We start from the raw sequence: 22839 nt of genomic DNA on the forward strand, positions 1-22839 counted from the left end.
AAATTATAAGTAACATAAATTTAATGATGTATAGGTAAATATGGACTCTGAAATTTCTTCCTCGGACTTGCCTAAAATTTACTCTTCAAGTCCTGGACTTGACCATGACAAAAAAATTTTGAACCCCTGTCGTTGTTTTCAAGATAATTTAGTGTTTTTGATATGAAAGATTGACTGTATTATAATATTATATCATGATTTTGTGTAATAATTTACATGGAGGGCTGGGATGATACTGACCTGGTCATGATAGCTTAAAGAAATGATATGATCCATGTATCCCGATTCTTTGGAAGTCAATAAGTCAATAAAAAAGTGGAAAATGGGTTTTTGATCCATGGACTAAACTTTTTATGTTAAAGAATTTGACTCTCTGACATTTTCTTTGAGAATTAGAATCAGGTATTATAAGGGTAAGCATACTGTATATTTTGAAAATGAAAATCGTGGACATCAGTGATGCAAGTGATTGTTCAATCTGTATTTTTCACTTTTCAGTAGACAACTTTTGAGGCAGTTGTTGAAAAAAGAATATATGAAGAACATATGTAGTGAAGCAATTATATGTACTTCTGGTACATTTACCACCTAGTTCAGAGTAATTGAAACAAGAAGTTATATTTTATATACCATGTATACTCAAGTGTGTAATTAAGGAAAGGATGGCTTAGAAAATATACAAGATTTGTTATTTTGTTAATTTTTAAATGTTTTTTATTATTTCAGAACTTGGAGATGACAGATTTTGACACCTAAAGTAAACAGTGAAGTGGCAGAATTTTCTCTAAGAGTACGCTGAAGCTGTAACAATGTGACTTGTAACATTATATTGGGATTGCATATTGTAAGCTTTTAAAGGTAAATTGTATTACAGTCATTTAGAATTTCAAAGAGGTAGCTCCTTCCCCTTTTAAATCCTGAGATGAGAGAGAGAGAGAGAGAGAGAGTGAGGTGTTATTTTTCACCTTTCCAAAGTAAATTCTCTCTTGTCTATGACCAATTTTGAATTTGCAAGTGTTATCCCCCTTTTCTGATCCCTTAATTTGATATAATAACTTGTGACATTGTTAGAGAGAGAGAGAGAAAGAGAGAGAGAGAGAGAAATTGAAATCAGGTATATTGTTTTCATCTTTTTAAAAACAAAGAACTTCTAAACTTTTATTTGATTTTGATTTAATCATGTTTTTATTCATGTTGTAGGAACATCTTTTATTTGACAAATCTTCATCAAACTTGGCAAGATGGGTGAGACTTTTGCACAGTGGAATCTCCTTCAGCTCTCGTTTATTGCAGTGTTTCCAGCGTATCTAGCCTACATAAGGATTGTCAATGGTAATATATTTAAACACTCTTTTAGCGATCATCATTATAATGAAATGATGCATTGGGTGAAGTCATAATTTCATTCCCTGGAACTTTGTTAACCTAACCTACTATGAAGTCACTAATTTTTATGTGGAGTTAATTTTTGTTGTTTACAGTGTATGGAAAGACTCATGAATTAATAATCACCACGAAATGAAAAATTTCATTTTAAAGTACTACTTAACATTCCCCAACTAGTTACTATGAAATCAAATCCCCACAAACCAATATTTTTCCTCAAACCTTGAAAATTTGACCCCATGAAAAATAAGTGATTTTACAGTAGCTTGTAAGTGAAAGTCTTTCATTAAAACCTTGATAAGACATTCATGTTCTGATTTGAACATGTTGAAGTACTCAATATTTTGACGTCACTCCAGTGTACAGTTGAACATTGGTACCTCAAACATAATGCATATGAATATCATGCTGTATTTTAACCTGAATGTCTGAAATCCTCAGTAATCTCTAAGTTTTTTTTTATTGTTGTTATCAAATTTAAGGTAAAGAGGTTTGAATATACTAGTACCTAAGATTTTCTTTTAAGAATGACCCTGGTATCGTTTTGTGTCTTTACCAATGTTACTTGATTTCTTTTAGGAATGGCTTTGGTGTCCTTGTACGTCTACTTATTTGTCTTGTGTATGCCGGCCATGCTGATTCAGATGAAGCTGGGAGGATACAATCAGAAAGGCATTGTGGGATTGCTCTCCCAACACCTGCCAATTAGTAAAGGTAAACTGACATCCACCAATGAGTTTAGTTCAAATCAACATCGTGAACATGCAAAGCTTTTTAGCTCACCTCAACGAAGTTGGGGGAGCTTATGTAATACCCTCGGTGTCGGCGTCGGTGTCGGTGTCGGCGTCGGCGTCCCAGGTTAAGTTTTTTGGAGCAGTTTTCTTTTTAAGTACTTCTATGTCCTATATTGATTAGACATGCATGGAAGATGGTTCTAGTGTGTTTCATTGTACCAGTCAAAGTTTCAGATGCTGCAATTTCAGCGAAGGAATGACCAGGTTAATGTTTCTGGAGCAGGTTAACATTTTTGGTGTAGGTTTCATTTCCAAGTAACTATAAGCCCTATGTTGACCAAACTTGCATGGATGGTACATCTAAGGATGCATACTAACAGGCTTGCTTCGGATGCTGAATCTGACCTACATTTTCCGGTTGAGTGAACAGGTTAAAGTTTTTGGTGCAGGTTTCATTTCCAAGTATAAGCCCTATGTTGACCAAACTTGTATGGATGGTACATCTAAGGATGCATACTACTGGGCTTGCTTCAGATGCTGAATCTGACCATCATTTTCCGGTTGAGTGAACAGGTTAAAGTTTTTGGTGTAGGTTTCATTTCCAAGTAACTATAAGCTCTATATTGACCAAACTTGCATGGATGATACATATAAGGATGCATACTACTGGGCTTGCTTCAGATGCTGAATCTGACCTACATTTTCTGGTTGAGTGAACAGGTTAAAGTTTTTGGTGCAGATTTCATTTCCAAGTAACTATAAGCCCTATGTTGACCAAACTTGCATGGATGATACGTCTAAGGATGTATACTACCAGGCTTGCTTCGGATGCTGAATCTGACCTACATTTTCCGGTTGAGTGAACAGGTCAAAGTTTTTGGTGCAGATTTCATTACCAAGTAACTATAAGCCCTATGTTGACCAAACTTGCATGGATGATACATCTAAGGATGCATACTACCAGGCTTGCTTCGGATGCTGAATCTGACCTACATTTTCCGGTTGAGTGAACAGATCAAAGTTTTTGGTGCAGGTTTCATTTCCAAGTAACTATAAGCCCTATGTTGACCAAACTTGCATGGATGATACATCTAAGGATGCATACTACCAGGCTTGCTTTGGATGCTGAATCTGACCATCATTTTCTGGTTGAGTGAACAGGTCAAAGTTTTTGGTGCAGGTTTCATTTCCAAGTAACTATAAGCTCTATATTGACCAAACTTGCATGGACGATACATCTTAGGATGCACACTAATGGACTTGCTTCGGATGCTGAATTCGACATACATTTTTCAGTTAATAGACCAGGTAAAAGTTATGGGTGCAGGTCTATTACCAAAAAACTATAAGGCTTATATAACATTGTATAAACCAAACTTGCACAAATGTTGCATCAAGAGATGAAAACTCTCAAATTTGCTTCAGATGCTGGATTTTGATTACATTTTCATGAAGAAGAACTAGTTTAAATTTTTTATGTAGGTCTATTTCAAAGTATCAGATCAAAATTGCTTAAATATTTTCATTTTTGGAATGTACACTTTTTGTTGGTTAATTGTGTGACTTTGCCTTACTTAAAGACAACATTCGTTGAGGTGAGCTCTGTAATCTCTGATTACCTATGTTTTTCAAGCTCAAGTTTATTTTATTCACCCAATCCAAAAATGGTACATGAGCTCCAAATAATATATGTACACAATGTACATGTGTATAAACTGGCTTTCAATAAGATGCGATGGAAAATTGTTTATCATTGTTTCAATGACTGGAATTAATCACTTCAAATCTGATAATTAGCAAAGTAAGTATTTGGAAATAATTCTAAAACAGTCTTTTCAAATAGATAAATTCAAGACTTTATTTCAAAATTAGTGAAAACTCAATACTTCTGAAGGTACAGTGTATTTTTATATACCCATGGAGATGAAGTAAACATTTACTGTCGAATAAAAGTTCACTTCTTGCCACTTGATTAAGAAAATGTAAATTTAAAACATCTGCTTCGGTAAGTGAAGTTGACTTTGGCCAGTGAATGCAAATTAATGTGAGTGCAAAGTTAATACTGTACCAACTAGGTTGGTAAGTTTAACAATATTTCCACGCATGAAGGCAAGGTTAACATCAACCAAGAAATATAACTTCAGTCTTCACAACAATTCTTTTCAGCACATGCCCTTCGGGCAGGTATACCTATCATTTTAACCCAGCCCACCGAAATTTGTACATGCCTTACTCAAAATTCATTCATATGGCAGAGATGATTGTGCAACAAAAAATTAACTATAAGAGCAGTGTTTCTGTTTTTAAGTTCTTTCGATCTTAAGTTTAAATTGTTTTCAGAGTTTTAAATCAACCATGGCCTGTCTGTCTGCCATTTTCGTATGCGTTTTTGACTTTTTGTTGACAACTTTTGACTCGCATGTGGGTCTTTTGTTGGCTGATTAGCTGAACCGAATATCAGAAATAGCATCATAACAGCAGTCCACTGCACGCGGCATCAATAAACATATTGTAATTTAGCAACAAACTTTGAGAAGACAAATAGGTTTAAATCAAACACTTAAATGATTACGATTGACATATATAATTTCCGTTTTATCAGATCGTATTAAGAATGTAACGAAAGACGAATGTAGACTGACAATTCATCTTAAGACATTACATAGCAAGTTTAGATGAATAACTAGGGTTCGACAAAAGAAATGACAAGTAAACATTGTGAATCGAAAGAAAATTCACACATGCCCTTTGGGCATGTAAATTGAGAATTTTCACATGCCCGCTGGCAAATTTACCAGGTCCCGGGCATGGGACACCCAGGTTATTTCGAAGACTGTAACTTTATAGTTATGGTCATCGTAGCAACCACTGCTTTCAAAAATATACTATAAACTACCGGGGATTTTCCACCTTTTGAATTAAGGTAGGACAAAACACCCGTGGATTCTATTTTAACCCATTTCTTAAAAAAGTACTGGAGGAAAAAAAATAATATTCCTATACTGACAACAATGAATGATCCCTGAAAGAAAAATAATAAGTTTTGGCAAATTTGCGTTATATTTTGTGAAAAAATCAGAGAATCCTATATATTGGTCATTTGGGAGCTTACATTTTGGAATGTGTTTACGCTATCTAAGTGCAATAAACAAGCATGTATCAGTCACTTATAAAATGCAGTGCAACTTTTGTTCCCTAAATAGTAGAGGGCTGATATTTGGACACATATATAAGGAGTCTCTATTCTTTATATGTACTACAAAGGTCAAGGTCGTATCAAGAGGTCAAAGGTCAAATATTGTGACGTCATCTACTGAATCTTTTAGTTTTTTGCCATTGATTTTTCTTAAATCACCAAAATATCTGAAACCACCGGTTCAATTTTCTTTATTTTTACACATTTTATTCTAAGACCCATTTGAATCATTCTGTTAATTTTTTGTAAAAATTGAATGATACATTTTCTCTTAAGAAAACTGAAACTGTCGGATATTTACATGTGAATTTTCAGTTTCTGACACAATGTATGTCCTTTTTTACTTGATATTTTACACAATTTTTCCAGTATCAATGTGACTTACTGATTTAAAGTAGCAAAAAGGTTATCTTTATTAAAAGTATAACACAAATTTGCAATAGATCAATAGAAAATTCTAAAATAAGGCTCATTCTCAAGTCGAATGTCTGATTTCACAAACTTCTTACAGGGGTCTGAAAGACTATGTGGGCAAAAAATGTGCGATTGAATTTCTTTCATATCATACATAAAGAGAGATTCTGTATCCAAGAACAAAATATCAAAGTTTCAGAAAAATTGAATTTGAGGAAAAATTTGACCTATCTATTTGCCCCTACCTTAAGGTTAATTTTCGTATTTTTTTTAGGAGTGGGCGTGGCATTATTGGTTGACCTTTTCCTGACCTGTTTATATGTTGCCCCATTGGTCTGTCATTTTGGAATGTATGCCATCATCTCAATGATTGAGCAGCCTTATGTATGGAGCAGTTGTGACAATGAGTGGAATACACTAAACTGTGCTGATATCCACACAAAAGTGTAAGTATGAAAGTGGATATACCAAACTGTGCTGATATACACCAAACTGTGCTGATATCCACACAAAAGTGTAAGTATGAAAGTGGATACACCAAACTGTGCTGATATCCACACTAAAGTGTAAGTATGAAAGTGGAATACACCAGACTGTGCTGATATCCATACAAAAGTGTAAGTATGAAAGTGGATACACCAAACTGTGCTGATATCCACACAAAAGTGTAAGTATGAAAGTGGATATACCAAACTGTGCTGATATCCACACAAAAGTGTAAGTATGAAAGTGGAATACGCCAAACTGTGCTGATATCCACACAAAAGTGTAAGTATGAAAGTGGATACACCAAACTGTGCTGATATCCACACAAAAGTGTAAGTATGAAAGTGGATACACCAAACTGTGCTGATATCCACACAAAAGTGTAAGTATGAAAGTGGATACACCAAATTGTGCTGATATCCACACAAAAGTGTATGTATAAGAGTGGATATGCCATACTGTTCTGATATCCATACAAAAGTGTTAGTATAATAATTGTGGATAGGACAAGCTGATATGATACTGATTAAGGAGTATAAAAGTAGAACATAAAGGCTTGATATTCTCTTCATTAAGCTGTATTGACATCCACAGAAAAGTAGAAGGATGGCATTTGATAGACAAATTTATAATTTCCTTGCTAGAATTTAAATTTAAAAAATCATATAAATCATTTAATTAAAACAAAGTCCCTTAACTTAATCCGCTGATTTATTTTATCTGTACGATGTTTCCATTTTCTAGAGTTGATGGAAAAAATACTGTATGTTAACGAAAGTGGATGGAATCTGAAACTTTTAATTTCATTTAATTCATCTGAACTTTTCACTTGTGTAAGGGTCACACTAATATTTTTGACAAAGTACATACAAGATTCTTTTCAAACAAATAGAAAATTATCCCCTATAGACTTTTTTCTTAAATACATATTATTTTTTGTCCATCTGTGATATTTGCTTTCCATGATCATTGATGATATAAAAAAAAATGTCTTTTGTTTGCAGTGTAACAGGAACAGATAATGGAAATACCTACGAATTTAAAGGAGTGGGACAGAATTCAAAAACTACACCGGAGTTAGAATTCTACCAGTAAGTATTCATTTATAGTAAGTATTCATTAATAGTAAGTATTCAATAAACATGAAAATCAACATCTGAATATCATGTAAATGTTGTCTAGATCTGTAATGTTGTATTCGAGTTTTTCACAATGTTGCTACAATTAAAGTTTTTAAGATTTTTTTTATTATATCATGTGAAAGGGTAATCTTTCTATTTTCTACCATTTCAGATTTAAAATGCTAACATGAGCCTCAAACTATTTGAATATTGTAATAATTAAATTACTTGAGGAATTGACTTGAAAATTGCAGAATGGAAGGGTTGTTTCTAATTGATAAGCAGGCAAAAACACATTTTAAATCAAAGTTATATGTTTTGAAATTTTTTTTTTCATTTGTATAATGTCTTTCAGTACTATCAGTACTTTGATTCATATTTCCCTTTTTTTCAGTAATGCCTATCTACAGCTCTCAAGCTCTGTCAGTAATATAACGGGGTTTCCCATCTGGACGTTTACATCACAGCTTCAGAATGTTGGGATTTCCCTACTTCCTGTTACGCTGGCCGTCCTCTGGATACTGGTCTTTCTCTTCACGGCCTTTGGAGCACGGGTTTCTGGATGGGTATGAATTTGCATAAAAATGAAAGAAAACAGCAAATTATTGTTTGATAGATAAAAAGTTTTAATGCAACAATGTGCATGTGTTGGTTGATAAATCATGTAGAACATGGACGTATATTACTCAAAGTCCAAAATTTATATTAAGCTTCAGTTTTGTTCAAATCATACCCCCCCCCCCCCTCCTTTTAGGAGTAGGTCGGGACGACTTTTGAATTTAAATTTTTCAATACTTAGCCAATTTTTGTTTGTTCCTTAGCCACATTGCTCAGGTGAGTGATATGGCCCATGGACCTCTTGGTATTATTTATTTAATTCATATAAATGCTACATCCTTTCAGATTTTGTTTATACTGGGGCCTACCTTTGTTGGTATGCTGTTGGCTGTGCTGGGTTACGGCTATAGCAATCTAGAATCGGAGCACTCTAACAGTTTCCTGCTACGGTTCTATAACCTGGACTTCAAAGGCTTCCTGCAGCCCGTGGATACCAGAGTACTGGTTAATGTAGGTTTACATTACTCTAAAAGTACTTTTTTCAAATGATATTAATTTACGCTATGTATGCGGCTCTCATAAATTTTCTGATCTTCAAAGTTTGATTATCTGTATAGATGATCATAGTTTGAATAATTCTGTAAAATGTTCATAGTTGAATAACTACTCAAACTTTGAATAACTAAAATTTTAAAAGTTTGAATAACTCTGTAAGATGTTCCTACTTTAAACAACTCTGTAAGATGTTCACTGTTTCAATAACTACATACTATGCTCAAAGCTTGAATAACAGTTACTGTAAGATGTTCAAATTCTGAAAAAACTATGTGAGATGTTCCTAGTTTGAATAAATCTGTAAGATGTTCATACCTTGAATAACTCTGTAAGATGTTCAAAGTTTGAACGACCACCTGTATGAACTCCTTTCAGACTGTCAGTGAGGGCTTTGATTTGTTGATGAACTCCTTACCTGTGTGGACAGCCATTCCAGTGACGATGGGGAAATTTACAGGAAAGGGAAAAATTAGTCGAAACCTGTAAGTTTTACACTGATGACATCATCTAAAAAAAGGTAAAATGTTAGCAAATATTTTAATTTTTTGAACATGCCAAAAAATAATAGCATAGTCATTAAGTACACTGTAAAACACATAGTGTAATGCCAAACTTTTGATTCATATAAACTTCAAATCTGACTTGTTCATTATCAGTGATAATGAACTAAATGATTATCTAGTGATATCATAAAAACGACTTAAAAATAGTACAAGAAAAATCAATGTGTGAATCCATTATAAATTTGTATTCTTCATAACTATTAAGTTTAATTGTAATTCCGATTGATGGGGTGTTGTTGCTAATTCAATTTGACTTATACACACAGCTGATTTACAGGGGCTGGTGGCTAATGATATCTGACCTATACATGTATTTCTCTGTTTATAGGGGCTGGTTGCTAAGGATATCTGACTTGTATTTCTCTGTTTATAGGGGCTGGTTGCTAATGATATCTGACTTATATTTCTATATTTATAGGGACCTGTTGCTAATGATATCTGAGCCATATTCTGTATTTGTAGGGGCTGGTTGCTGGTCATTATAACGTATGCCCTGGTAATACAGATACCCCAACTGGCAATGGTGCCGTATATAGGGAACCTGTTGGCCAAATCCCAAGTGAAGAACGTCTTAAAAGATGACGCATTTAATGGTAGGTAAAATAAAGTTCTTCTTACTTTTATATATTTTATAGGAATGTTTGTGTGTTTATTGCAGATAAAGCTAGAAAAATGTTGTGGAAGCTCTGGGTTATTAGCATGATAAAGCTGTATACCTGTACTAATCATGCTAATGAGTACTTCGTATAAGAAGACTTTTTTTTGTGAATATAGAGGAAAGAAAGACAACTCTTTCATGTATTTGGAATATGAAGAAACAAAATTTGATTTTGTTGTTGTTGTAAATGTGTGTTTAATAGTCTTGATTATTTTGATAAAGATAACCCACCCCTAACCCCCAAAAACAAAACTTAAGAAAAAATGAAAGTTTCAAGGGGAAATTTCTATAAGCAGGAAATGCGTGTTGATTATTCTTATAAAACAGTAAAAAATGTTTTTACTTTACCTGAAAATGTGTTTTAAAATAGGAGAGAGTTTCATTTTGTTCTTCATATAAAAAAATAGAAATATGATATTTTAAGAAAGACTTTTAAAAAAAATCATTGAGTTTAAATTTTGTCTGAATTTACTGGAAAATTCAACTGCATTTTAAAAGGAAAAAAAAGAAGGCTTTCAACCAGGATTTGATATTTTTTCATTTCAGAAATGAAATTTCTTTTTTTTTTTCATGTGTTTGAGATATCAACATTACTCTTCTGTGTTGGAGATAAAAAAAAATACATTAACTTTAGTTGACATGTTTTAAAATATAGTTATCTTGTTTTCCTTGAATTATGGTATGTACGGAGATTTAATATCATTTAATGTGATTCATTGCACATGTATCAAGTTTAAAGGTTTTTTTAAAAAGCATATAAAGCATTCATATTGTTAAATTTGAAATGACATTATTTTACCAATTGAAAATCCTTTTCTGGTGATATGTACAAGCACTTTGCTATTTTTTCTTTGATTATTTATTGTCAGTGTGATTGTGCTGCCATTAATTATTTTTGTTCTGTTTTCGGTTTTGTCTTTTAGTCACCTCAAGGGGAATGAGTAAGTCTTTGATGCTATAAATAGCACAGCACGTTATCATCTTCACGCTATTTTTAATGTTTGTTTTTTTTGTTTATATCAGCAGCGTTTATCATATGTTTCATGCGTTGAGGATACTTGTAAATGTGTAACAAATGTCTTCAAAATGTTCAAAATTCAATTTAAAATTTTTTTTTACTTTGTCTAAAGAACATCTGTAATTATAATAGCAAGCGCAGCGAGCTTTGCAAAGCGACGCTTGTCACTGCAAGCTCTTAAAGCAAGGCTTGGGCAAAGAGAAAATTTCGGACTTTGCAAATTGATCCAACCAAATTTTTTTCCTCAGTTACTTTGGACCCACAATGCATCGCTTGTTTTAGCTACATTCTCATGAGAATAATGGCAAAGGTTCAACAAAAAGTTAACTTGCGTTGACTTAATGGATATATATTGAAGATAAATTAATAAACAAAATGTTCTTCATTAACTTTCAGCATTGTTCAGGCTTTTTCTTGGTAATGCAACTTAGATACGAAGTTGTGTAACGTCAGAATCTAGATGCACCAAATGTCACGTGCGGTTTGAGGAGCCCAATCTAAATTAAAACAATAGTTCTAAGTATCTGCACTCGACCTCAACATATTATTTTTAACTAGGATTTTAAAAACACCCTTTTCCCTCCCCAAGAACAGATGCATATTCTTTTTTTCCCGACTGGTTCAAATCCTGGTTGAGACACATAATTACTTTTAAAAAGTATTAAAAGTAGTGCAATTTACTTGCAGTAAATTTTTTTCCACCCTCATTTTGGAAGAAAGTTTAAACATAAATGAAATTGTCTGTATTTCTTGTTGTACTTTAGTGTGTGATTCATTTGTAACTGTGTTAGCATAGAAGTCATTTCATTAGCAAAAAGTACTCTTAGTCACAAAAGATGTCTCATTCTTTTTGTTTTGTTTTGTGTTTTTACAAGTTCATCTTTTTACAGAAAATTTCAGAGGCCTTTAAAGATATATTTAAAAGCCAGGGCATGTACGAAATTTGAGGGACATCTGATATTGATATATATTGGAAAATCGTGTAACCCTTTTGTAATTTTTTTTTTATTTTGGTTCAATTTCATTGTATATAAACCAGAACATCAGTGCTTGCTGCATTTGTTTTACTATAATCAAGCACCAAACAGAAATTACATATAATGATAGCATCTAGCATATTGTAATTATTTTTGCAAGCATGCTTTAGGGCGTGCTTCCATTGGACACAAAAGCTACTAACCAATCAGCAGGGCTAGAAATAATAAATAGCTGGCTTGTTATTTGAGCAAGTTAAATTTAACCAGTTCACAAGAAACATACTGGTTTGACCAGCATGATTTTGTTTTAGTATTTTTAACATGTTGAAGTAAAACACCATGACCTACGTGACATACAATATTTACAATATAAATTATTGTAAAAAAAATTATTCTTTTTAATTTGGCCCTCAGGGGCTGACAAATAGATTTTTAAGGCACTTGTCCAAGGGCAAGTACATGGTCAAAATTCACTTGCCCTACCTGAATTTTTGCTTGCCCTGACATGAGCTAATACTGTATTCTTATATATTTCATAACAAGAGGAAGACAAATACTAAGTAGATCATAAAAGCCCCTATGCCCAGCTTTAAATCTATGAGTTACATATTGATTTTACTTTTGATAAGTTACTTGCCCACGGGCAAGTGGTTGATAAAATTCCACTTGCCCACCCCTAAAATTCACTAGCCCCGGGCGTCGGGCAATGGGATTTGTCATCCCCTGGGCCCTGGACGGGTGCAAATTCAATAAATATAATATCTCCATTTATATTCTCAGCAGTTACTTAATCAGTAGTGCTGACATCATATCAAAGATTTAGTGTATACATAGGTTCTCATTTGGCTGGATGTTGGTCCAAAAAAAATCCCCAAACTTTGAATCTTGCCCTTAACTTCTATATAAAAGTTGCTAGGGCTTCCATATTTTATATGTGTATTTTTGTGATCAATTCTTGTGAGGGTTCCAACATATTTTACCTAAACATTATGACCTTTGGGTTTAATCTTTTTTTTTGAAAAACGAACTTAGATTTACTTCCCACATGGAAGACCATTTTAACCAAGGTCCTGTGTTCCAGGTGCTGGCACAAAAAAAGTCCCTCGCTGTTCACTTAGTGCCCAATATAGGTATAAATCTCGAGTGGTGATGCCTCTTGAAAGATGAGCAAGAACCAAAACTTTAATTAGGGCCCCGCAAGGATTTGCGGGTGCCCTATAGTAATCACTCTGTCCGTCCGTCTGTCACTCTTCCGTCCACAAATTTTCTGTTTTTTTCTAATAACTTTTTTTTATGGTTGCCCAATCAAGTTCAAATTTGGTATGGTAGTTCAGTAAGCATAAATACATATTTTGATGCTAAGTTTGGTTCTCTATGTCTTCTGGTTTGGAGCTGGGTGTGGTGTAACTGTGTTAGATTCCTTAATTATGCATAAAAATGAATGGGCAACTTTTTTTATGGTTGCCCAATCATCTTTTTACAAATTTGGTACCGATAGTTCAATAGGCAGAAATACATATTTTGATGCTAAGTTTGATATATATATGTCCCCTGGTTTGGAGCTGGGGTGGTGGGGTAGATTCCTTAACTTTATATAAGAATTGCATTGGCAAAGGGAGATAACTGCTGAAGATGTTCCCATTGTAAACTGAATGCTGCTAGGAGTCCATTGGGATTAATTAGCTTTCCTCCTGAAGAAAATCCAGAGCATTATCTTTATCTGTCACATTGAGATTAATTACCACCTCTGTCTGCAAATGAAGTTTGTTTTGAAGTTAAATCAATTTGGAATGCTATGAACACTCTGAAATGTGGATTTAATTATAAATTTTGATTATTTATTTTTTTTTGATAGTTATGATTTCATTGAATTCTAAAAAAAAGAAATAGATTAAAGAAGATTTTTTGATTTACTTTTTTTCACTTTTTTTTTTAATACATTAATTCAAGACAATATTATTAATTTTTAATGTAGTTGTATAAAAACCCCATTCTATCATTAATACTGAAAAAAGTTCTTATTGTAAATTTAGAAGAAAATGATGAGAGAGGTACAATTAATCCCTTGGGATTAATTATCTAGCCTGCTGCAGAAAATTTAGTAGGATTTTCTTTATCTGTCACTTTAAGATTAATGAAAACCTTTGTCTGCAACTGCTGTTTGTTTGAAGTTAAGGTCAAGCCTTCATGATATTTGCATTCATTGAAGGCAGGCATTTTATATAACACAAGCTTCATAATTCTTAAATATACATTGTACATTCAATATTAAGTTGTTCTTTACTGCCTAATGTAAATACTAGGATATTGTTTTCAGGTTTTTGAATATTCAGAAATTATCTTGAAATTTTAAGAATACAGTTGCTGTTGCTTATTCTTTGTACATTTATTAATCATTCTGTAAGCTGCACCCTTTAATTCTACCCCATGGCGGGGCCCTTGCTGACTGGTCAGTTTTCTAGTTAGACATAAACCTCAGCCATATCTTCTGAAGGTTGATATTAGGACTCTCATCTCTTTCATCTTGACACTCACTAGACACTTTTTTGGGCAACAACATTTGACCTTGATCTAGGGTTTGACCTATTTTAATTTGAAAACATTAAAATTATCTATAATTTCTGAATGGTTGATAATAGGGTTTTCATATTTTGTTTGTAATTATTTCTTGTGGCAATACCTTTTTGTGGCTAAGTACCAAAATTTTTGTCCTATTGACCTTAGAGCTAATTGACCTACTTTTAAAAAAATTATGTTTGACCAGGAGCTGGTATATGGTGGCTTCAGTGTTTCACAGACACAATTTAGATTTTTGTTTGTAAATATGTTAAACAGAGTTTTGTTTTATTTTTTCTTTAAAATAGGAGTTGACTTGATGTTAAGTATCTGTATGACAAATTAATATTATGTGGTTTTTGTTTTCATTTGCAAAATTTTCTTTATTTGTACTTGTTATTTTATTTTTTTAATCAATTTCCATATTCAAGATGTGTTTCATAACTTTCATTATTTCTTTTTAGGATACAAGTATAATTTTTTAGAAGTTAAAAAAAAAAATTCTGAATGGAGAGATTCATGGGCTCATAATTATTTTACAGGTATAGAGCTGGTTTTTAATGCGATGCCAGCAGCCTTCGCGGAGTTAGATGTCCCACCAGTTTACGCCATGCTTTTCTTCTTGTCCATCTTCATTTGCGGGTTTATGTTTCTGGTATGTAGTTTTATGTGACATGCAATTTAGTGTTTTTTTCAAATCTTGTTATTTCCTATTCCATGTGTATGATATATCAAAGGGTTTGAAATATTAAGGGTGAAATACTTAAACCAAAAAAATAATTAATTAATTTTTTGGTATAAAATACTTTAAGAACTTGAAGCATTGTTTAGGACTTTCAAATCACTTTTAACATATCCATATAGTAGAGATTTCATCAACTGAGGTACTAAAGTTCAACAGGAAATTGCTAATAAATTAATTACATGTAACTGTAATCACAATTGACAATTATTGATTACATCTTAGATAGTTTTACATCACCATTTGCATGCAACTTTGAACGGAAAAATTAAATGGATTTGCTATTTCTTTTGTTTTTGTGTAAAATAAATGAATCTTGTATTTCTTTTCTTCATTGTGTTGCAATGTTGACAATTGTTTCTTTCTTTTATTTCAGTGTGTTGCGATGTTGACAATTGTTGATAACATCGTAGACAGCTTGACGTCGCGATTTGCACGTCTCTTTGACAGGAAGCATTGCTGTACCTTTGTTACAACGTTCTTTCTCATGGTAGCCTTGATGTGTCTGGGACTCCTCATGACCACAAGGGTATGGTTTATTTAAAAATATCTGGATTCCATTTGTTTTTGTTTTTGTTTTTTTTATTTGTTCCCTTGAGAACTAAATGATAAATTAGCTCACTGTAAATTTTCAACCACATGTATTAGTGTGTATATAGATTAGCAGGCAAGAAGCAGCATGAAAGTCCCTAAAATACATTAAGAATGTAAAAAGTTGCATGTATAATTTAAAAGAGTTGGTTAACAGGAAATAGTGGGAAAATTTTGCATGCATGCATTAATGAAACATGTTTGTGTATTTTTGTAAGGAATAGTTTCTCTCGTTTCAGGCTGGATTTTACTACATCATTCTGTTGGACCAATCCATCACCAGAATGAGATTTATCACTGTATTCATATTAGCAGTGTCTGTTATTATTGTTTATGGTGAGTTGTTTATGCTGATAAGGGGTAACATGTTCATACAGGGCAATTTTCGCCCATGTTTTATTTTTTGCCCCTTTCACCCTCGTCGCATTTGGGTGAATTTAAACGGGAGCAAATTGAAAGAAAAGGGCATTATCTCATTAAACAGAACTGTGTCTGAGCAAATTCAAAATTGGGCAAAATCGTTTGTAGGTGTAAAAGGGTGAAAATAAGACTGGGCGAAAATAACCCTGTATACAGTACTGTAATTTATTATTATACTTGTGAGAACAGAGGGACTATAGGTTTCCTTCTTGTCTTTCCATCTTAAGTTTATGTTAGTTCCTGGTTGTTGCAAACAGTTTTTCAAAAATGGAAATTTCAGAATCAATGCTCACTTGATATTCAGTTCTGTATTATATTTTAACATGTATTAAGGATATTAAATCACAGAATCATTTCTGTAAGATCTCTTCTGACCTCCATGTTTTGATTTATTTTCAGTGAAGCACACATTCAGCATAGTAGAGAGGATCCTGATCAGTATATGGTGTATCCTGGCTGCTACTGCCACAGCCGTAAGTATTGGAAAAAAAAATCATAAGGCTTCATAACCTCTCCTCCCAGTTGTTTAAAATAAAAAAATAGCTTTGATGACATTGTTGAATACAAGAGAATCCTTTCATAATAATTTAAGTGCCTGGGTAGGAAAAATTTTAATTTTGTTTTTTTTTTATAATATCCTTTTGTAAATGACAGGGGTTTTGTTTGTACCCAACTGAAATTTATCTTTTTTGTTCCTGACAGGGTTTCTGATTGTACATGTACTAATTTCTATTTATATATAATACAGGGTTTTTGGTTGTACTCGTTCATCATGTACCTGGGCTCCCCTATGAAGTACGCAGGGGAGGAGTATTCTAAGGTCTTTGACCTGGTGTCCTGGATTATCTCCGCCGTCCCCTACATCGCTATCCCCGCCGCTGCCATGCACAGCTGTGGTCTGTACGAGGGAACTTGCAAAGAGGTAATGTTGTATAGGGGAGTGAAAAGGGCTGGGCATGGAAACATAAAATATTTTTGCTTTTAACCTGACATTTTGACTTAAACAAATCATATTTTCAAATTTGACCCCCGGGGGGGGGGGGCCACAATGGGGAATCAAACTTTTACATAGAAATATATGGGAAAAATCTCACACTGAGCCAAAGGCTCAAGTGAGCTTTAGTGTGATCACATTTTCATCCTGGGGAGGTTCGTCTGTCTGTAAACCATAATTGTTCATATTTATATGGAAGCATCCCCAGGTAGTGTACATTCAAGTTTGTTCAAATCATGACCCCCGGGGGTAGGACGAGGCCACAATGGCCGACCAAAGTTTTACATAGAAATATGTAGGAAAATTCTTTTAAAAATCTTCCTCTCAAGAATAGCAAAGCCATGATTGGTCATGGAACTACTTTTGGATTTAAACTTTTCAATAATAAATTAATTTCTACTTTTTCCTTGCCACAGTGCTCAGGTGAGCGATGTGGCCCCTGGGCCTCTTGTTTCATTAAATGTTGTTTTACCTAGATAAAGCAAGATTAGAATTCAGATAGTATCATGATAATTAGGCAAGAGTAATTAATTAATCTTTGGCTGTATTGAGTAGTATTTGTAAGGAATGTCATTCACTGATATCATGTTTGAGGTCAAGTTTGTAAAGGAAGCAGATAATTTTGAAAACTTTTTGTTACAAAGAAGAACTACGAACAATAGTATTGTTCTCCCGCCTACCTCTAAGTCAATTCTCAGAAGTTAACATATTCGAATGATTTTCAAACATTTTATAGATATTTATATAAATTTTCATAAAACGGAACTTATTTGGGATACAAAAGAGAGATAACTCTATAATTTTGGTAAAACTTGTGTTTTTAGCTCACCTGAGCCAAAGGCTCAAGTGAGCTTTTCTGATCAAAATTTGTCCGTTGTCTGTCGTCGTTGTTGTTGTTGTCGTTGTCGTTGTTGTCGTCGTAAACTTTTCACATTTTCATCATCTTCTCAAGAACCACTGGGCCAATTTCAACCAAACTTGGCACAAAGTATCCTTGGGTGAAGGTGATTCAAGTTTGTTCAAATGAAGGGCCACACCCTTTTTCAAGGGGAGATAATCATGAATTTGTTAAAAATTAATGGCATTTTTAAAAAATCTTCTTCTCCAGAACCGCTGGGCCAGGAAAGATGAAACTCATGTGAAAGCATCCTCAGGTAGTGTAGATTCAAGTTTGTTCAAATCATGCCCCCTAAAACAGGGGCAAGGGTGGGGCCAAAATGGCCGATATTCCAAGTTTTACATAGGAATATATAGGAAAAATCTTTAAAAATCTTCTTCTCCAGAACCACTGAGCCAGGAAAGATGAAACTCATGTGGAATCATCCTCAGGTAGTGTAGATTCAAGTTTGTTCAAATTATGACCCCCGGGGCAAGGGTGGGGCCAAAATACCCAAGTTTTACATAGGAATATATAGGAAAAATCTTTTAAAAATCTTCTTCTCCAGAACCACTGGACCAGGAAAGATGAAACTCATGTGGAATCATCCTCAGGTAGTGTAGATTCAAATTTGTTCAAATCATGACCCCCGGGGCAAGGATGGGGCCATAATGGCCGACCCAATTTTTACATAGGAATATATAGGAAAAATCTTGAAAAAAAATCTTCTTCTCCAGAACCACTGGGCCAGGAAAGATGAAACTCATGTGGAATCATCCTATATAGTGTAGATTCAAGTTTGTTCAAATCATGATCCCCGGGGCAAGGGTGGGGCCAAAATGGCCGACCCAAGTTTTACATAGGAATATATAAGAAAAATCTTTAAAAATCTTCTTCCCCAGAACCACTGAGCCAGGAAAGATGAAACTCATGTGGAATCATCCTCAGGTAGTGTAGATTCAAATTTGTTCAAATCATGACCCCCGGGGCAAGGATGGGGCCATAATGGCCGACCCAATTTTTACATAGGAATATATAGTAAAAATCTTTAAAAATCTTCTTCTCCAGAACCACTGAGCCAGGAAAGATGAAACTCATGTGGAATCATCCTCAGGTAGTGTAGATTCAAGTTTGTTCAAATCATGCCCCCCGGGGCAAGGGTGGGGCCAAAATGGCCGACTCAAGTTTTACATAGGAATATATAGGAAATATCTTTAAAAATCCTTCTCCAGAACCACTGGGCCAGGAAAGATGAAACTCGTGTGGAATCATCCTCAGGTAGTGTAGATTCAAGTTTGTTCAAATTATGACCCCTGGGGCTAGGGTGGGGCCAAAATGGCTGACCCAAGTTTTACATAGGGATATATAGGGAAACCTTTTAAAATCTTCTTTTCAAGTACTTCAAAGCTATGATTAGTGATATTTATATGGAATCATCCTCAGGTAGTGTAGATTCTAGTTTGTTCAAATGATGAACGCCTGGAGAAGAATTTTGGGGGGGGGGGGAGTAAATTCAAGCCTGATGTGCTCAGGTGAGCGCTGTGGCCCTTGGGCCTCTTGTTTATATAGAAATCAACGGAAAATGGAAAATATTTTTAAAACATCTTTCCCCCCCGTGAAACAAAAATTCCTTCTTACAATTAATATGGACTGTCATTTTACAAATTTATGCCAAAGCTTTTTGTGTTTCACGGGGGGGAACATATGTTTATAGACAAAAAACGAAAAAAATGCTGATTTTTCACCAATTTTAAAGCTATTTACAACTAAATAACTGTATTTTATTAATTTATGTCTTTTATTTATTTGCGTAAAACATAAGAAAAGATATGAGATACATTTTATCATATTTAAGACTATTTCAAAATATGGTGATTCTTGAAAGTTCGATTTCACTAGAAAATATCGTCTACCCCCCTTTTTTCAAGAGCTGGAATTAATGATAATTTACTATCCAGCCCTGGAATTAAAATGATTAATCAATTACCATAGAACTGTTCTTTGTATTAAACAAAGATTCAATGGCCAAATTGCCATTAATATTGAATTTAATGGGTGCAAAATGTAGGCGGGAATCAAGAGTTAGAGTTCGTAGTTCTTTTTCAGTTTAAATTTTTCTTGGAAGAACTAATTTATTATTTTTCTAAGATAAGGATGGTTTTTTTAAAACAGAGAATGCAGTACATGTTCTGTGGTAATCAGGAGGAACCACGTGACTATCAAGGTTACTACCCCGCCCCGGAGCCTAGCGCACCACCGGCTTACTCCTACAACACCAACAGCTACGGACGTAACGGCTCCTCACTGTACCCAATGGACGACATCCACAAAAATGTGTACGACCCCGAAATGGAGCCCCTGGACACTCGTCTACGCTCCAGTCGTATTTAGCAATGAATGGCTGGTGTGAATCTCAATAGGGAGAGGTGGATCTAGAGAAACAAAGTGGTGTGACTCATAACCTTTCATTTACACATGGACGCAGGAATGTGGAGGTGTGGGTAGTGTTATGTTTATTTTCATACCATGGAGAAATAGTTGTGTTTCAATAAATGCTAGATCTGCAGACATTCTAAAGCCTTAAACAGGGGATCTCACCAGTGATTTATTCATTTTATACAAGGGGAAGGAAAGGAAAATAGAATGTATATATGGAACATTGTTATTTTCATGTCATTACATGTTGTATTGAATACTCTCAATATATGTTTTTTTTCTTCTTTATATTAAAATTGCATAATGCAGGAAAAGCAGTTTGGTTATAATTTTTCATAAAAAAAAATCATGCTGATATTTTTTTGAATGATTATGTTAAAATGTTAATCATGAGACTGTCAGTGCATTTATTTTTCAAAATTATGTTTTTGATCTGAAAATGCATTTTGATGGAACCTATACTGAAACTTTTTATTTTGATCAGTTTTATCTGTTTATAATTTTTATCTTTAATACGTATGAGAAAGTTCTTTTTTTTCACATAATACAACTCAAACATGTACTTTTTTCAAAACTGGTTTCATGTTTGTCAGTATGACACAAATTTGAAAATATGAATTGTTGAAGACTTGAATGAAATCAAAGTATTGTGAACTAGTCCAGTAGTCTTAGAACATTAACATTGTGTATAATTATATTCCCATCAATTTATGTTTATGAGAATGTTTTAAATACTCTTTTTATCATAATATTAAAATGTTAACTGTGGTATCGTTTTAATTTATAGTTATTTTAGAATGAATATTCTAGCAAATGAGAGTCAGAAAAATGAAAGTCACATTCATTAAGAAATTGGTTTTGAGTGGTACAATATACCCATACTGTACAGTGTTAATTCTTTGGGACAAGTACACTACATTTGTTTCCTATAAAGTATTATTATTAATAGACAGTGTGTGTTTCAACCACAGCCATTGATAATTGAAATGGCCAGTAGATGCAGCATTTGTGGAATTGAGGTTGTTATAAAGAATATAATGATAAAAATCATACAATAGAGAATATAATGGTTATATATAATAAATTTTTCATGTGGCACATGTACATGTATATTCTATTTTTATAGATTTCTGTACATGTACAAGCATTTCTTGTTCACAGGCAAGGAATGGAATGGTAATTTTTTTAATAGGAGGCATTTGGAAAAAGGAAGGGGGGGGGGTTAACTTGCAAAAATTCTTGGCTGGCAGAAGGAAACAGTTTTGTTATTGGACAGATTTTATTATTAAACTGGCACAATCTCAACATATCTTGGCTTTCTATTACTAAGTATATATTGGAAAATCTGGAGTATCTATGGGCTTTTTAATGCATGATTATATGCTTTTATCAATCCATGGGTTTTTATTGAAAACAGCTGTACCAAAAAATGCGCTGGGGTGGAAAATTAGTAATCCATATTATGTTTTACTATCTCTCAGTTTTGGGGAGTAGAATAAGAATTTTTGAAAAATGGAATAAATTGCTTGATATTGACCAGCACAGTATTTTATCAAATTTTATGTGGGGTATTTTATTTAATTTCATTGCTTTTCATGATATCAGCAATAAAAATTGTTTAATGTAACAATGGATTGTCTATCTGATAATGATTTAGAATTATTTAATAAAGCAGAATCCATGGTTTTTATAAGCAATTTTTCATATCAAAATCTTACAAGATTTTTTTGGAAAATACATACTGTAGATTATAATTTTTCACGAGATCTCATTTTCCGCGATAAAGCTACTTAGTACTAACAAGAAGGACAAATTTTCATGAAGTCTAGTTATTACTGTATTTACGTAAGCTATGCTATTACAATTTTTTTGTGTGGACAAATTTTTCGCCACCTGACAGTCTCGCTGAAAATAAAGTTCTCGTTAATATAAAGTGATTTACAATACTGTTAGTATCATGATGAATTAACTTGCAGTAAGGTGGAGATAAATGCATTATTAACAATAAGATAACCACAACAAGTAGACTCAAAATTTTCAGCATAACTCTCATAAGTAAATTCAAAATGTACAACACAGTAATTAGGTCTACCTAAATATATCAAAGTTTACAATATGATATAAGCTTTACTATCAATGAGGCTTGCCTCTAGCTTATGGTAAGATGACACGTTTATCAAATATATGTTTTGTATTTCTTGGTATTATATCAAAAATTAGTAATATTTGTCATTCTCGTCTGATTTTTACATTGTTTTCAATATTTTTTTAAACAGAAGCACACCAAAAATTGTGAAATAGGCCATTCAGAAGATCACCCACAAGGGTTATGTAAGAAACATGACCCTGTGGTATCTTGTCCAAATGCCTGGTAAGGTACCCTAATTTTTTGTGAGGAAACTTGTTTAAGTACTAATAGTTCAATGACAATTTCTTAGGAAAAATTATATATTTTTGAGGAATGTGTCATCTGACCTTAAAAAAGAAATCTTCATGAAGTTTGCCCATATTTTTGTTGCTTTATATTTGAAATCATCAGAACATAAGGGGCAAGTTT

At 33.4% G+C, this 22839-nt stretch overlaps 1 protein-coding gene across 2 annotated transcripts; it reads left to right on the forward strand.

Moving 5' to 3' along the window:
• Window positions 1-1206: 1206 nt before the first annotated feature.
• LOC134266053 (sodium- and chloride-dependent GABA transporter 2-like) lies at window positions 1207-22439 on the forward strand. 2 transcript variants are annotated; one of them, XM_062748284.1, is made up of 15 exons: window positions 1207-1332; window positions 1966-2100; window positions 6005-6176; window positions 7221-7307; window positions 7732-7903; window positions 8241-8405; window positions 8826-8932; window positions 9476-9606; window positions 10595-10612; window positions 14765-14877; window positions 15341-15493; window positions 15795-15891; window positions 16375-16448; window positions 16724-16897; window positions 20019-22439. In XM_062748284.1, the coding sequence occupies exons 1-15, from the start codon at window positions 1242-1244 to the stop codon at window positions 20235-20237; spliced, it is 1908 nt and encodes a 635-aa protein (XP_062604268.1). In that variant the 5' UTR covers window positions 1207-1241; the 3' UTR covers window positions 20238-22439. The 2 variants fall into 2 exon arrangements, with proteins under 2 accessions (XP_062604268.1, XP_062604269.1); XM_062748285.1 differs by lacking the exon at window positions 10595-10612.
• Window positions 22440-22839: the final 400 nt, after the last annotated feature.

The sequence above is a fragment of the Saccostrea cucullata genome, unplaced genomic scaffold (assembly GCF_032062105.1).
Source record: "Saccostrea cucullata isolate Sc308-1 unplaced genomic scaffold, CSIRO_AGI_Scuc_v1 ctg878, whole genome shotgun sequence".
Lineage (NCBI taxonomy): Eukaryota > Metazoa > Mollusca > Bivalvia > Ostreida > Ostreidae > Saccostrea > Saccostrea cuccullata.